The 16,290-nt window shown below is 44.1% G+C and overlaps 1 protein-coding gene across 3 annotated transcripts in view; it reads right to left on the reverse strand.

Moving 5' to 3' along the window:
• Nucleotides 1-16,290, reverse strand: part of SPEG (striated muscle enriched protein kinase) — a 1,671,639-nt gene that overhangs the window by 440,439 nt on the left and 1,214,910 nt on the right. For all 3 annotated transcript variants that reach the window (XM_085650107.1, XM_085650106.1, XM_085650108.1), the window contains 2 exons: nucleotides 11,529-11,597; nucleotides 7,882-10,567 (listed from right to left, as the gene is read on the reverse strand). In XM_085650107.1, coding sequence (XP_085506233.1) covers nucleotides 7,882-10,567; nucleotides 11,529-11,597 — 2,755 coding nt within the window. The remainder of the gene's footprint in view (nucleotides 1-7,881; nucleotides 10,568-11,528; nucleotides 11,598-16,290) is intronic.

The following is a 16,290-nucleotide window of genomic DNA, read 5'->3' on the forward strand; positions in this document are numbered from 1 at the left end:
AGTTGAGGGTACAGGATGATTTTGCAACAAGGCTTCTTTCTGCTCTTCTTTTTGTTCTTTCTGCACGTTATCCTTCTTCCTGCACTTATCTTCGTATTTGAGGACTTCTGTTGCTTCTTTCTGCACTTCTTTTGTTTCTTTCTGTGCATTTTTTCTTCTTTCTTCACATGTCCTATCTCTGTAGGCATAGTTAGAAATTAGCATTTAAAAAACCTTTGAAATTAACAGAAAAAACCATAGGTTTCAGGCACGTTATAGTTAGGAATTAGCATTTAAAAAACCTCAGAAATTCACTGAAAAAACCATAGGTTTCAGGGGTGTTATAGTTAGCTGGACTTTTCACTTGTACAAAACCATTGAAATTCCCCCGTTATAGTTAGTTCAGCTAACTATAACTCGCGCGCCCGCAATGCACTGCTGATGACGTCACATATTACATCACTCATGACATGGTCAGTGACATCACTCATGACATCACTGATGACATCTGAAATGACATCACTGATGACATCACTGATGACATCATCCTTGTGATAGAGTGGCAGACCTCCTCTCACCCTAATATAACCTTTGATACACACATTCAAAAATAGAGACTAAAATTTTCAAAACAATGGACATACCAATACCAGTTACAACAACCTCTTCAGTAATTCTAAGATCCACATACACATCCACTCATTCACCAACAGTCCAATACAGTCACTCATACATGTACTCACTCATCATATGTACTCATACACCTATACATCCTGTTACACAATGCCACTCATCCATAGTTACTCACACACATAGTCACTCATGCTAATAAAGAATCAAACATACATTTACTTGCATATACAGTTATACACACACCTCCACACTTACTTGTACGGAAACTTACACATACTTAGTCTTTTAAACAATCACTTATAGAAACACATACTTATTCATACAGGAACTCTTTCAATCTCTCACTCTCACATATACTCACATATATACGCCAATAGTCACATATACTAGTTTAAAACATATGTAGTTACTCATAAAGACACTATTGAGACAGTCATTCACTCACTAACACACCCATACACACACTCATCCACCCATACATACAGTCCTGCACACATACTGTGTTCAACACATACAAACAGTGAGTCACTCATTCATGCACCTATGCACTACGTAATACCCCCACCGAACCATGCAGACACTCAGACTGATACTCAAAAAACCAACTAATAACCTATATAGACACCCATGTAGCTACTCACCAACCCATGCAGCCACTTATACACAAAGTGAGAGACTGATACAGATATTTACATATTTAAACATTACTCACTAAGCCATGTATTCACTATGATACACTTAATCAGTCAGTTACACAATCAATTTTTCAAAAACAAATCATCCATTTAGACACTTATATACCCATTTATTCTTCCATCGACCTTGAGATATACATATATAAAACATATTTAATTTTCAGAATAACATACATTCACTGGATGATGTCATCAGTGATGTCATCAGTGATGTCATTTGAGATGTCATCAGTGATGTAATGAGTGATGTCACTGACCATGTCATGAGTGATGTAATATGTGACGTCATCAGCAGTGCATTGCGGGCGCGCGAGTTATAGTTAGCTGAACTAACTATAACGGGGGAATTTCAATGGTTTTGTACAAGTGAAAAGTCCAGCTAACTATAACACCCCTGAAACCTATGGTTTTTTCAGTGAATATATATATATATATATATATATATATATATATATTCACTGAAATATGTATGTTATAGATAGGAATTAGCATTTAAAAAACCTTGCAAATTCACTTAAAAAACCATAGGTTTCACACATGTTATAGTTAGCTGGACATTTCACTTGTGAAAAACCATTGAAATTCCCCCGTTATGGTTAGTGCAGGCAACTATAACTCACGCGACCGCAATCCCCTGCTGATGACGTCAGATATTACATCACTGTATTTAGACACTTATTTACCCATGTCTTCTTCCATTAATTTTTAGCTATACATATATTTTTTTTTCAGAAATACACATATGTCATCAGTGATGTAATATCTGACGTCATCAGCAGAGGATTGCGGTCGTGTGAGTTATAGTTGCCTGCACTAACTATAACGGGGGAATTTCAATGGTTTTTCACGAGTGAAATGTCCAGCTAACTATAACATGTGTGAAACCTATGGTTTTTTAAGTGAATTTGCAAGGTTTTTTAAATGCTAATTCCTAACTATAACGTGTGTGAAACCTATGGTTTTTTCAGTGAATTTGTACGTTTTTTTAAATGCTAAGTTATGTATTTTAAAGGGTCACCGTGTGCGTACCGTCCGCACTCGGTGCGCTTCGCGCACCGTGCTCGCGCTGTGGGCGCGCGGTGCCCTTCGCGCCCCTCGCGCCCACGTTACGCAGTTCGCGGAATTTTTCAGTTTCTACCGTACGCGCACGCTACGCATACTCCGCGATTTTTCGCAAAAAAATTAAAGGAAATTTTGGCCCTTGGGGGTCCTTCTGGGACCCACTGACTAAGGCTAGGGGGTCAGGAACTGTCCACCCTGCCCCCTTTTCACGTTCTCCACCTTTGTTTTACACCCCCTCAGACTGCGAGAGACAAAATGGCGGCCGACACTTCCTGGTTTTGACCGATTCGAATGTTTACTAACCAATCAGAATTGCGCTCACGCACGGCAGCGTGCGCGTACGGTAAGTTTTACCGTACGCGCACAGAGCGCGCTTATAGATATATATATGCTTTTAAATGCTATTTTCTCAGGAAATACTGAACAGATTTACACCAGACCTGCAAAAGGCACATCCCTGTCCTGAGGACTACATCTCTGCCAAATTTCAAGTAATTCTGTTCAGCCGTTCGGGCTGTAGCTTGGACTAAAGGTCCTATGGAAAAATGCATGGGGAAAACGCGTTTTGGGACCCCCCTTTTTTTCTCAGCCCCCGCTTGACGAATCCCCCCGAGACTTTCAGGGAAGGAGCGGAGCAGAGAGCCCCACCTATTTTGAAAATTTCGCGAGGATTCGTCAATCGGCGCCAAAGTTATTCCAAATAGAATGTTGCGAATTTCCTATGGAAACACGATCCTAACTATAACTATCTACAGGCGACCGCCAGTAGATAATATATATATGTATATGTATATATATATATATATATATATATATATATATATATATATATATATATATATATATATATATATATATATATATATATATGTGTATGTATATAATCGTTATTTATGGAATGCAAAATGGTGAGTACCTAATAGCGATTCCAAAAGATTTGCAATCGCAATTAGGTAATCACTATTAGATAATACTACTCCGTTCGTTCTTAGAGGCCTAAAGGCCAATAGGTGCAAATGGTTTTACATTACCCAATTTGCGATTACCTAATTAGTAAATGTAAATTAGGTAATGCAAACGCAAGGATGCCTGGGAGACCAAGGCCCCCCTGAAGCACCCCCCAAAAAACATGTGCACATGTAAAGCACACACGCTCCATCGCACTGTGAAAAATCATTTTTTGTGCATTTTAAAAAATTGCATATGGTTACCATCGACTTGAAGTCGATGGTGATAGCATTTCCTATATGCCCAGTTTTCTTTTAGGAAATTATTGGTACATGTCAATCAATCAATCGGGGTTGGTAAAGCGCAATTACTCACCTGTGAGGGTCTCAAGGCTGGGGGGGTAGGGAGGGCTCCGTAGTGTGCTGGGGTCATCCAAAGAGCTAGGTCTTGAGGTCCTTCCTGAACTGGGGCAATGTGGTAGATTGCCAGAGGTGGATAGTTAGGGTGACACAGGCTTTGGCTGCGAGGTAGGTGAAGGACTTTCCTCACGTTGAGGTCTTAATATGAGGGCCTGGGGCCAGACAGAGCTGGGCTGATCGCAGGTGTCTTTTGGGTGCGTGGAAAGAGAGATGACTGTTCAGGTATGCAGGTCCGGTGTTGTGAAGGGCCTTGTTTGCGTGGGTGTGGAGTTTGAAGGTTATTTTTCTTTTGACTGGAAGCCAGTTGACATTGTGCAGGTGTTGGGTGATGTGACTGCGATGGGGGATGTCGAGGATCAGTCTGGCTTTGGCGTTCTGGACAGTTTGGAGTTTGCGAACGAGTTTCTATTGATTCCGGTGTAGAGAGAGTTGCCATAGTCCAGTCTGCTGGTGATGAGTGCATGCGTCACGGTTTTTCTGGATTCGGTTGAGATTAATCTGAAAGTCTTTCGGAGCATGCGGAGGGCGTTGAAGCAGGTCGAGGATAAGTCGTTGATCTGGCGGTACATTGTGAGCAATGAGTCTAGTATGATGCTGAGGTTTCGAGTATGGTCCATTGGGTTGGGGGATTTCCGAGGGCAGAGGGCCACCAGCAGTCCTTCTATACAGAGGGGGTGGAACCAAGGATGAGGACTTCTGTCTTTTCTGAGTTGAGTTTTAGGTAGCTGTTCTTCTTCCAGGTGGTGAAGGCTTTCATTCCTTCTTGGAAGTTGTGTTTGGTGATGTTGGGTTCATTGGTGAGGGAGAGGATCAGCTGGGGAGGGTCTGTTGGGTGACTTTGCATGAGAGGGGATCTGGAGCGGGGAGGTGGTCTTGGTTGTCGAAGTTGTCATAGATCATCTTTATCTTGTGGTGGAAGAAGGTGCTGAATATGTTGCTATGGTCTTGAGATGGGGCGACGTCTGTTGCTTCATTGTAAGGTTTGGCAAATTCCTTGATGATGGAGAAGAGGTCTTCGGTGTTGTGTACGTTGGTGAGGATTCTGTCTTGGAAGGATTTCTTCTTTGTGGATTTGATGAGTTGGCGGTGTGCGGTGATGGATGCTTTGTAGGCGGCACGTATTTCTGGTGTTTTGTTGTTCCTCTATGTCTTTTAGAGTCCTCTGCAGGAGCGTCTGGATTCATGGGTGCAGGGGTGAACCAGCTTGCTTTCTTGATGTGTCTTACAGTGGCTTTCTTGAGGGGGCGAGTGTGTCAGCGCAGTTCGAGATCCAGCGGTGGAGGTTCCATGCTGCGGTGTTTGCGTCTGACGTGGTAGGTCGTAGGGTGCTGACAAGGATGAGGGTGAGCTGGTCTTGAGTGACTTTGTTCCAGCTTCTGCAGGGGAGGCGGTGGGCGAGCTTGTGTACTGTGAGTTTTTTGAAGGAGAATTAGATGAGGTGGTGATCTGTCCAGAGGAGTTCCGTGGTGTGGTTGTAGGAGACGCTGTTTCCTCCGGTGAAGACGGGGATGAGTGTGTGTCCCGCTGGGTGCGTGGAAGAGATGACTAGTTGATTCAGATCTAAGTTGGTGAAGTTCTCTATGAGGGAGGCAGTGTTTGAGTCATTGTGGTCATCCAGGTGGAAGTTTAGGTCTCTGAATAGGATATAGTCTGTGGATGCGAGGGCATGGGGTGCAATGAAGTCAGTGATGGTGTCTTCAAAGGGCATGCAGGGGCCGGGCGGCCTGTAGATGAGGGTCCAGCAGAGAGTCGTTTTGGGGTGCTTCAGTGAACGATGGTGATGCCTCCTCCTGGGCAGATGGGGTGTTGCTTATGTAGGATCTTGTAGCCGTCGGGAATGGCAGTATCGATGTTGGGTACCAAGTTGGTGCTGGTCCTGGTTTTCATGACTAAGGCGTTGTTGGGCTATTAGGTGTTGAGGAGTTCCCAGATTTCTATTGCATGCTTGTTTAGGGAGCGTACGTTGAGGAGGATGCAGTTGGGTGGTTTGTGAGCTGTGATGTCTAGTAGTCTGGGAGATGTTCCTGGGGTACAGAGATGGGTGAAGGTGCGGCGGCAGTGTAGACAGGAGAAAGGGCCGTGGGTGTTGGTTTGCATCGGAAGCTGGCAGTTGTTGTTGGGTCTGGGGTTGAGATTGTGGAGAGTGCTGGAGTTGTAGCAGAGGCCGATCACGGGACATGGGTCCCTGGCCAGGATGCAGACGTGCGCAGACGGGCTTGCTTTTGGCGTGCCCAACACATGCCAGCTGCGAGTTCACTGCATGCAGCCGCCATTAAGTAGGGATTCTCAGCAGGGAGGCGGGAGTGGGAAGGTCACACTGGAGAGGAAGGGCTGTGGGGGTAGCAGGGGTGGGGAAAACGAAGAAAAGAGCAAGAAGAGGGAAAGAGGGAAAAACGAAGGAGAGAGCATAGGGTAAGAGTGAAAACCGAAGAGAGCAGAGGGAAAGACTGAAAAATGAAGGAGAGAGCAGAGGGAAAGAGTGAAAAATGAAAGAGAGCAGAGGGAAAGAGTGAAAAACAAAAGAGAGAGCAAAGGGAAAGAGTGAAAAACGAAGAAGAGAGCAAAAGGGCACAAAGAAGAGGCAAGAAAGGCAGAGGCAGAGCAGCAGAATAACTGAGTACTCTCCCACTGGACCACCAGGGATGAGGAGCAGGCAGGAGACTGTGAGTGGAGGAGGTCCTCGAGCAGCCTGCAACGGAGCTCAGGGGGCTCAGGGGCAACACTTAGTGGTGAAGCTGCACGAGGGGAGTGCAGTCATACTGACCAGGTCAGTGGTCTTGCTCTTCTTGCCACGCAGCGGCCGCCATTAAGTAGGGATTGGGGGAGGGCGGGTCAGCTGGGGAGTGGGAAGGACACAGTGGGGGGAGGGGCCGCGGGGGCAGCAGCGGCAGGGGAAAATGAAGGAAAGAGCAAGAAGAGGGTAGAGTGAAAAACGAAGTAGAGAGCAGAGGGAAAGAGTGAAAAACAAAGAAGAGAGCAGAGGGAAAGAGTGAAAAATGAAGGAGAAAGCAGAGGAAAAGAGTGAAAAATGAAGGAGAGAGCAGAGGGAAAGAGCGAAAAACGAAGGAGAGAGGAAAAGGGCACAAAGAAGAGGCAAGAGAGGCAGAGCAACAGGGATGAGGCACAGGCAGGAGCCTGTGGGTGGAGGAGGGCCTTGAACACCCTGCAATGGAGCTCAGGGAGCTCAAGGGGCAACACTTAGTGGTGGAGTTGCACGGTCAGTGGTCTTGCTCTGCTTCATGTGCTTAGGGAAATGGCAAATTGCGTTTGCCTATCTGTAGTCGCAATTTTAGGTACTCACAATTTTTTACGATTACCTAAAATTGCGACTATAAAGCCTTTCATACATCTTGAAAGGCTATTTTGCATTCGCAAACAGTTGAATTTAGCGATTTGCATCATTTGCGAGTGCCCCTTACATTTTATTTTGCAATTTTCAGTTTACACAATATGTTTTACATGATATTTTGAACGTAAACTTGATATTCTTGTAGCTAATATTTTTGCCACAATATTCCCATGTCATGATATTACTGTTCGCAATATTTTGTCATACAACTGTGTTTCCACTCAAGCACCATTACTCAATGGGATAGCAAATGGGCAAATAAAGGTTCTTTGTGAGTCAAAAGGTGAGAAGAATGCACCTTTTTGCACTCCTTACCCTGAAATGAATACATAACATTGTAAGGCAGAAATACATTTGTGACTCACAATGTTTCATATATCAGACACTACACCTCATCGCACTGTAAAGTTCTCATCAATAAAACATCTGTCAATATCAGTCTCACAACAAGCCACTGCTCATATGCTACCACCAAGCGTTGCTCACCACACAGAACTTCAAGATATATTTGATTACATGTTCTCACTTTTATGGCAAACTTCACAACTAGCAAATAATGTCTGTAGATACATTTTACTTAAATCACACACCCACAGCTCCAGTATATATGGAACCCAATCTCTGCACTAATATTACTTATTCATTCCTGAGGAGCATCTCAAGTATAATGACTTCTCAGTCAAGCTCTGTGTAATACATATTCTTTATCTACATTACATCCTTTTCTACAGTGTACTGTTTTGATATCTTTCATTTCGCTGCCATTACCTGCTCATACACATTTTTTCTTTCTTACCTCTGACAGCCATCTCAGATTGAATGCTAATTTCAGACTGCATCGACTCTGTAGAAGGGGTTGATCCAGACTGAGAGGCGAGCTGGTTCTGCGGAATGCCCACTTTCCGAAGGTTCTCTCCCTCTGAGGTTGACCTTCGGAGCAAAGACAGAAGTGGTGTCCTCTTTTCTGGTTTATCCTCTTTTTTCTCTGATTTCAAACTATCTCGCCTTTCCTCAGAGCTGCTGCGCAGCTTCATTGAAAGACGGTCCATGGTATTTCCAATTTTTTTCCTCATGGCTAGTACCGGTGATTCGCTTTGCTTCTTAAGGTCCTCGGTTATGCCCGGCTCTGACTTTAAGCTCTCAGAGTCTTTCTTGTCCTTAGAGCTACCAAGGCCCAGATTCCAGGACAGCCGACGCCCTTGACTTGCTGTTTCTTCCCTATCCTCTGGTGACTTTTCTTTTCTGTCAGTGGTTGGTGTCCGTTTGAAACGCTGAGACAGCCTTCTCATGAAGCCAGAGTCTTTCTCAACATCATGAAGGTCCTGGACTGATCGTGACCTTTCCTCAATCCGTTTGTGGTGTACATCAGGCACAAGAAATTCGAGCGGAACACCTACTGGACTTGGTCGATACATATCCTCCTCTCGTGCAGACTTTCCAAGAGCAGCAAGTTGCCTTTCCTCGGACCATGTCCTTGTTAAGAGTTTGAAGCCTTTGGTCAGTGATGATTCTCTTCCCCTTTTAAACTTAGCCTCAAAGACCTCTTCAGAATCAATGTCATCAATTGTTTGTACTCTCTCAGTACTCAAAAATCTGGATGGCATTTCTTTTGGAACCTCTGCTGATGCTTCATGAGCATTTAGCTCCTTGGACACTAATGGGGCTTTGGCAAAAACTGCCGCATGAGGCTCTGATTTTCCAATGGGCTTTAGTGGGACAGGCCTTACGATGACTCCTTCAGGTTGCAAGGGAAAAGCTTTTTGATCAACATTTTCTCCTTTCCGAGACTGCTCTGGTTCTACTAGAACAGCAGGAGCCTGGAGAGACTGCATTGCAATAGCATAGGAAGAGGGCTTAGGGCGAGAATCAGAAAGAACCGCAGGCTGTGAGTATGCCCCAGGTTTTGGTGATAGTGTCTCCCTCAAAGATACTGGAGTGGCTCTTGAAGGTTTCTCCTGAGCTGTGGGTTTCTTATCTGTTTTGGGATGTATCCCAATAGCTGTGCTTTGGTCTTTCATTGGCACTTGCTGCTTGGTAACACTGCCACTGGGTTGTCTGGTTGAAGCTGGCATCCTATATGTTGAGATCAAGCCTGTTCCACCATTGGCTAGTGGAGATGGCTTGCTTAGTTCTTCCACTGGCTTGAGATTATCTAATTGAGATGAAGCCTTGCATGTGCTTGTATCTGTGGTTGATTTAGGTTCCTCTCTTTCAGTATTTAACTCGGGTGTGGGTGGCTTGGAGGAGATTTCTCGGGGAGTTGTAGGTCTGGATTCCTGTTTAGAATGTTCTGCCAGGCAGGATAGGGACTGTGATTCCTTCAATCTCTGAGCTTCCACATGTGCTACTGGAATTTCCAAGGGGGCTCCGGAACGTCGATGTAGAATGAGTGGCTCTGTATCTCCATGAGAGAAAGAGCTGGCTTTCCGGAGTACTCTTTCATCTGAATCTTCATATCGTGGAGCCGATTCACTAGATGCTGCTCTGGTCAGTCTAATTGTTGGCGGGGGAGCAGATGCTGACAAAGATGATTGCTTTTCCGATTTTGTGGACCGAACTACCTGCCTATCCAATGAGACAGTTTTTTTCTTTTCTGGGACGGCTGAAAGGGTCTCAGTGAGAGGTCCCCGAAGGCCACTGATTTTACTGTCCATGGAACCACCTCGCAGCAGTCTCTGACGCATTAACTCCAGCCTTTGTGAATATTCTTCTTTGCCAGAGCCAAGTTTTCTGCGGTGTGATCCTCGCTCATCCAGCTTGCCAGGGCTAGGGCTCCGGCGGGGAAGCTCCATCGAAGCAGCCTTTTTGAGAACCTGACGGAGCTCCCCAGCATCATCAAACTGGTCCATCCCTTCTTCATCCTCGTGAGGAAGATTGAGAAGAAGAGCACTATCTGCAGAGCTCCCCCGTCTAAGCTCTCCTTTACGGGAAGGGCTCATTGCTTTTTGAGGCAAATCTGGCGAATCTAAGCTTGAACCTTTTTTTAGAGGTTTTCTTGGGTGGTCTGATCTCTTTTGGAGTGCTCCATTATCTTCATCTGAAGATCCTGAACCTTCAACCTCCGTAGACCTTTTCCTTGTCAAGGACCCCTTCTGTCTCTTCCCAACTGCCTCTCCATTATCTTTCTTTTTAGAGTCTGTGACTTGCTCCATTGGCACCGCTGCCTCCTCTGGCTGCTCTTGCAATTCCATAGGTGTTACATCAACTGGACCAGCTTCCTCTAAGTGCTCAGCTGTTTGTTCCATTGCCTCGTCATCAGTAGGAATCTCATTTAGGGACATTCTGGAGCTAGAAAACTCTACCTGAAGGGGCATGGGAATAAAAGGCAGCTCATCCAAGTCATCAGAATCAGAAGACGATGACAGACCAGAAGATTCTTTCAAGTGCTTGGGGACAGCGATGGATAGGTGGCTGGACTCATCTGCCATAAGCTCTGGGATGGACCTCATCATCATTTTAGATTTGTAGCTAATCAGGGAACGCTGAGGAAAAAGAGAAAGGAATATGTGATAAAACTTGAAAGGTATGATGTTAATGTGATGCTATTTAAACTACAGAGCGTGCCATTGGTTTATAGTTAATGTTGCATCGAGATTCCTAAAGCACAATTTGATAGCTCTAGTCTTTCATGAAAAATATGCATCAAAAACTGCACTTTTGCATTTGGACCTTAAAAGTGAAATTATTATAAAGCTCATAGAAAACTCTCCAAAATATATCAATGCCTTTTACAGCATTATCAGGTCAATTTTAAGACTAACAGGTCTGTTGACTCCAAATACCACAAGTGATGTCAATAATGTTGAGCGACAAATGATTTCTTTACCGTGCAATAGGGGTTCTTTAATGCTTTGGTGGCACAAGAAGGAAATGAGAGAAAGTTTGACAAAGAATTTACTGGAAAATCCAGACTTCAGCCCGAATCTGGACATAAACATTGTGATGCTAGTTCTGACAAAGCCCATGACAAATTCCAACGTGTTAGCAGACTTCAGCCTGACATTAGCCAGCTTCTAGGGATAATTAGTGAGAGCTGTATCATAAGACCAATCAGAGACAGGATCTCTGTCCTGCCAGGACAGAAATTCTCCAAAAGGAGACTAGTGTGTGAGATGGAGAGTGACACTAAGCTGACAGAATGCTAAGACCTTGCCTCAACATGCTAACAGTGCCAAAGCTTTTGTAGGTAGTGCAGTTGGTGTTGGCCCAGAAACCTGGGTTGTAACCCTGATTGGGGGTCATCAGTGATAAAATCTATTCTATACAGTACTCCAAGGTCATCTCAATCGTCAGCTAGATCTAAGGCTTTTGAAATGCCCAGTATCAATTCTACTCTGCACTTGACAGGACAGGGCCCAGCACCATCCCAGCTTGCACAGCTCCTTGGCTTGATTTCTGATGCCTCTGAAAACATTAGAAGATACTAATGCTGACAACACATACCTGCCACTTTCTGCGAGACAGGAAGAGCTTCAAGTGATCCGTGCTGATGTTCTTGCCCTTAGCTAAGGTCTAAAACAACAAAAGGTGGAAAAAAATGGAAATGACGCATTAATGAAATGTGGCTTTTCTTGCACTGTGTTTTAAACTACACTTTAAATGAGAGAAAAACTTAGGCTCCAATCTAACCCCCAGGCCTCAACCTGCTAACAGAGGCTAAAGCACCCCCATTAGCAAACCCTTGTAAAGCAGCATACTAGCAAACCACCGCAAATAACCTCTCCAAGCAGGGAACATTCAGCACATGCAGACATCTCTAACAATGATCAGCATCCTGCCACACAATAATTCCCATCTCTGGCAATGGTTCAACAGTCATTATAACGTATTCCTCCCCCTAGGGGAGAGGTGTGTCTCCTAATGTAGGCTATTCTTACAATTCATGGGTTGTGACAGCAGTTCAGTGTATACATCTATTGACCTAATGATCAATTGCATTCACAAGTCTGCTCTCTCAAATGGGAAGGTCATATTGAAGTGAATTCTGCATACATATTTTAATCATGACCTTTAAGCACTTACACTCTGACTCTCAAGTGAATTAAAGCCTGAAGAGCAGTCCCTTCACCTTTTATGTACTGGGTGCAAGTCAAACTCCTTAAAGCTTAGCCTCAGTGAATGTGCCGCACACAATGGATCATAGTTATGCAACCAGGGAGACTCACATTCTTTTGAGTAGAGCTTCATTCCCTGGGTGTGATTCTCACACTCTGGTTAACAGTTTTAGACACTGAGGATCTCATTTATATCCTGGTGGTCAGCGCGTCCTTCGCCGGGGCAATCGAGTACATTTCTTCATCTCCCTGAAAAAGGTGCCAATGTCAAAATGTAGAAATGTCTGGAGACCCAGCAGACATTTTTAGCATTGGCAGGAAACTGCCATTACGGCAGTTCCTGTCAATGCACTGTCATTTTGCCATAAGGCTCCGTCAGCATGACGGAGCCATATGGCAAACTTACTACATTTTCTTTTTATTTTCAAAAAGAAAATCCCAAAGCTGGATTTTCTTTTTGAAAATAGAAAAACAATGCACCCGTCGACATCGGAAGTTCCAATGGTGAGGGGTGCACTGAGCGCTTTACAAGGCTCATTACCGTAGGTCTTTTGACAGTGACGGGCATTGAAAAACAGTGACATGTCTGCCCATATAAATTAGGTGGGCAGATACATAGCCAAACTTACAACTGCCCCTTTACCAGTTTCAAACTATCATCCACCCACATTTAAATCATGTGAACAGACCATTGTCTTGGCTGGGAGGGAACGCCGTTGCCACTGCAATGGAGTTCCCTCCCCCAAGATATAAATCTGCCTTTGAGTTTAACATTTTTCACCACATTCTCATTCAGTGTAAGATTTACACCTTGGACCACAGTCTCTGCCCTTGGATTCATCTTATATTTTGGGGGTAGAACCTCACTCAATGAGTGAATCTTACCCATGGAGTCGAACACCTTGCAGCACAGTTGCAGTCAATAGATGAGTGTCATACCTTGAGACACAGTGTCCCTGACTAGCAGAATCTTACACTTTGGACAACAATCTGAGGTAACTGGAGTACATTTTCCCCGTTGTGTGACTCTTTCATTCTTTAGTACAGTTACACTCACTGGATCGGGGTTTCAGTAGTTAGAGCAAAGTCTCCCCATTTTCTGAATCTTGCACCTTGAGGCACAGTTGTATTGCCTGGGTGAGTACAGTTTGAGGCACTGTTCCACTCATTGAATCAGTGTGCCCCAGCGAGATCAGTCTCAGTCAGCGGTGCTAGTGTCACACCTTGGAATACACTCTTTCATTAGATGGTCTACCTTGGGGTACAGTTCACATCACTGAGTCTTACCTCACGGAGCTCAATCTCTCGCACTGGGCGTGACTTGTATCTTGGAGTGCATTCTATCTTATTAGATGCTCCTTACACACTAGGGTACAGTTCCAATCACAGGATGTGAGCCCCACACCCTCGACCAAAGTCTCACTGTGGACTACAATGTCTGCCTTAGGTGAATCTTATACTTTGGAGAACAGTATCACTCACTAGGTGAGACTATGGGCCACACGTATCAAGATTTGCAATAGCGATTACCTAGTTGCGATTTTCAGCGAATAACAATTAGGTAATCAGTGTCGCAAATGTACGAAACTCCAAGAGTTTAATTTACGATTCGTAACGGCTCGCACATCAACCTACCTCATTAATATTAATGACGTGGGACACCATTTTTTGATCCCCTAGGTTCACTAAAATCACGACGATGGTGGGCTGCTATGGTCTGTAGACCACCATGTCCGTGACTGCTTGTAAATAAAGCAAGCATTTTTTTATTTGAAGCAGCCCGTTTTCTTTAAAGGAAAATGGGTTGCGTTTCAAAAACCAAATGAAAAGTTTTCTTTTCATTTTTTAAGAGCATGCACTGCCTGCTCTTAAAAAAACTTTTGACCACCATTCCCAAAGGAGAAGGGGTTCCTCATCGCTATTTGCAGCTTGTTTTGATGCATTGGATTTTGCGATTAGCAAATAGCGATTTTTTTAAAATCGCTATTTGGTAATCGCAAAATATAACTTTCATGCATGTGCCGCTTCCCATTTGCGAACGGGTTACCACCAACTTTAAGTTGGTGGTAAATTGAGAATGTTTTGTGATCCTGATTTTTCCCAGCACTGGCACACAATGTGCTGCATAGTGCCAACGCAGGCCCACTGGCACCATGGTGCAAGGGTGCCTGCATTGTAAGCAGGATAGTGTTTGTGAAGGAAGGGGCATTTTCCTGCACAAAAACAATCCTCTGAAGCATTTTTCTCTTTCAATGTGTGCTGCAAATGCATCACACATAAAAAGAAGAAAAATGAGGAGAAATAAAGATATCCCTCCTTGTTGCACCTCCCTTGGGTATGCGTAGCAGTTCTGACACATTCCCAGGTCTATCACTTATGGTAAATCTGGGAATGCACCAAAATCCATAGGTTCTGTGTGGGGAATGTCTCCTTGGGGCAGAGTAACACAATGCAGCAATTTGTGCTACGTTGTTTTACTCCAGATTTATCTAGCCACTCAAGGCCACGCAAAGTGTCCTTGCGTGGTTGATAAATCACATTTAGTAATTGTGTCAGGCATGCACCACATTGCGTGGTGCAAAAGTGACACAACTACATGATAAATATGGTCCTGAGTCTCTCAAACTCACTCACCACTTCCCCAATGACTCTTAGGGTCTCTGACCTAAGTAAAGTCACCAAATCAGGATTAGAAAAACAACTCACCAGACATGGTAAAGCCCACAAGGCACAATACTCCACACTAGTAAGATTGAGAGTTGTAAACAAAAAGTTAATGTGAGTTTTGAAATAATCCAGGAATAAGATATAGTGCAGAGAGGAGAGATTCACATCCACTGAGTGCGACTTGATGTTGCTGAAACATAGCCATGATGCCAGGAGTACATTGGCCAGCTGTGTCACAAGAGACCAAAGTCCCTGTTTTTCTGATCTCAACACTGTGCCCCCTCAGATATTATCCTGACTTTGAATACTGATGTCTTCTAGAGGGAGTCACTGGCCAACATAGGAGTGTGATGGAAATTAGACAGCGTTCATTACATGGGGATTAAGGGCCCGATTCACAGAACTAACTTAAGACAAAATGCTAAACTTACTACTATTTTGGTATTCACAGAAAGCACTTTCTCATTTCGGTATTCACAGAAGTTAGTAGTCCTAACTTTAGGACTCCTAAATGCCTTCTGTGAATACCGAAAGTCTTAAAGTTAGGATTTTTCTCAGTTTAAGAGTAGTAAAGTTAGGACTCCTAACTTTAGGACACCTAAATGCCTTCTGTGAATACCGAAAGTCTTAAAGTTGGGATTTTTCACAGTTTCGGAGTAGTACAGTTAAATTTGCTAATTAGCATCAACTTCAAGTTGATGCTAATATGTGCATACTTTGAAAAATGCACAACAGTGCCAAGTGGCCCACACATGCCCATAAGGCACCTGCTTCTGTTAGGGGCGTCTCAGGGGGGCCTTAGGCCCCCAGGCACCCTTGCCTTTGCATTACCTAATTGGTGATTACCTATTAGGTAATGCAAAATCATTCGCACCTATGGGCCTTGAGGTCCCTAGGAAAGAATGAAGTCGCAATAGCAAATAGCGATTGCTTAATTGCGTTTGTGATTCTTAAGGAATCGCAATTAGTAATCACTGTTGCAAATGTATGAAACTCCAAGAGTTTCATTTAGCGATTCATAGGGGCTCGCACATCAACCTACCTCATTAATATTAATGACATAGGTCACAATTTGTGATCCCTTAGGAATCACTATCACAGGGATGGTGGCCTGCTGTGGTCTGCAGACCACCATGTCCGTGACTGCTTGTAAATAAAGCAAGCATTTTTTTATTTGAAGCAGCCCGCTTTCTTTAAAGGAAAATGGGTTGCGTTTAAAAAACTAAAGTGAGAAGTTTTCTTTTCATTTTTTAGGACCACGCAGTCTTCCATGGGACCACTGACTGCTCTTAAAAACCGTTTTGGCCACCATTTCCAAAGGAGAACGGGTCGCTTATCACTATTTGCAGCTTGTTTTGATGCATTGGATTTTCTTAAACATCGCTATTTGGTAATCGCAAAATGTAACTTTCATGCATGTGCCCCTAAGCACTGTCTCTTAACCCCTTCAGTGCCCATGACGAGCTGGACTCGTCATGGGCCGC

Source organism: Triturus cristatus, chromosome 3_2, assembly GCF_964204655.1.
Source record: "Triturus cristatus chromosome 3_2, aTriCri1.1, whole genome shotgun sequence".
NCBI lineage: Eukaryota > Metazoa > Chordata > Amphibia > Caudata > Salamandridae > Triturus > Triturus cristatus.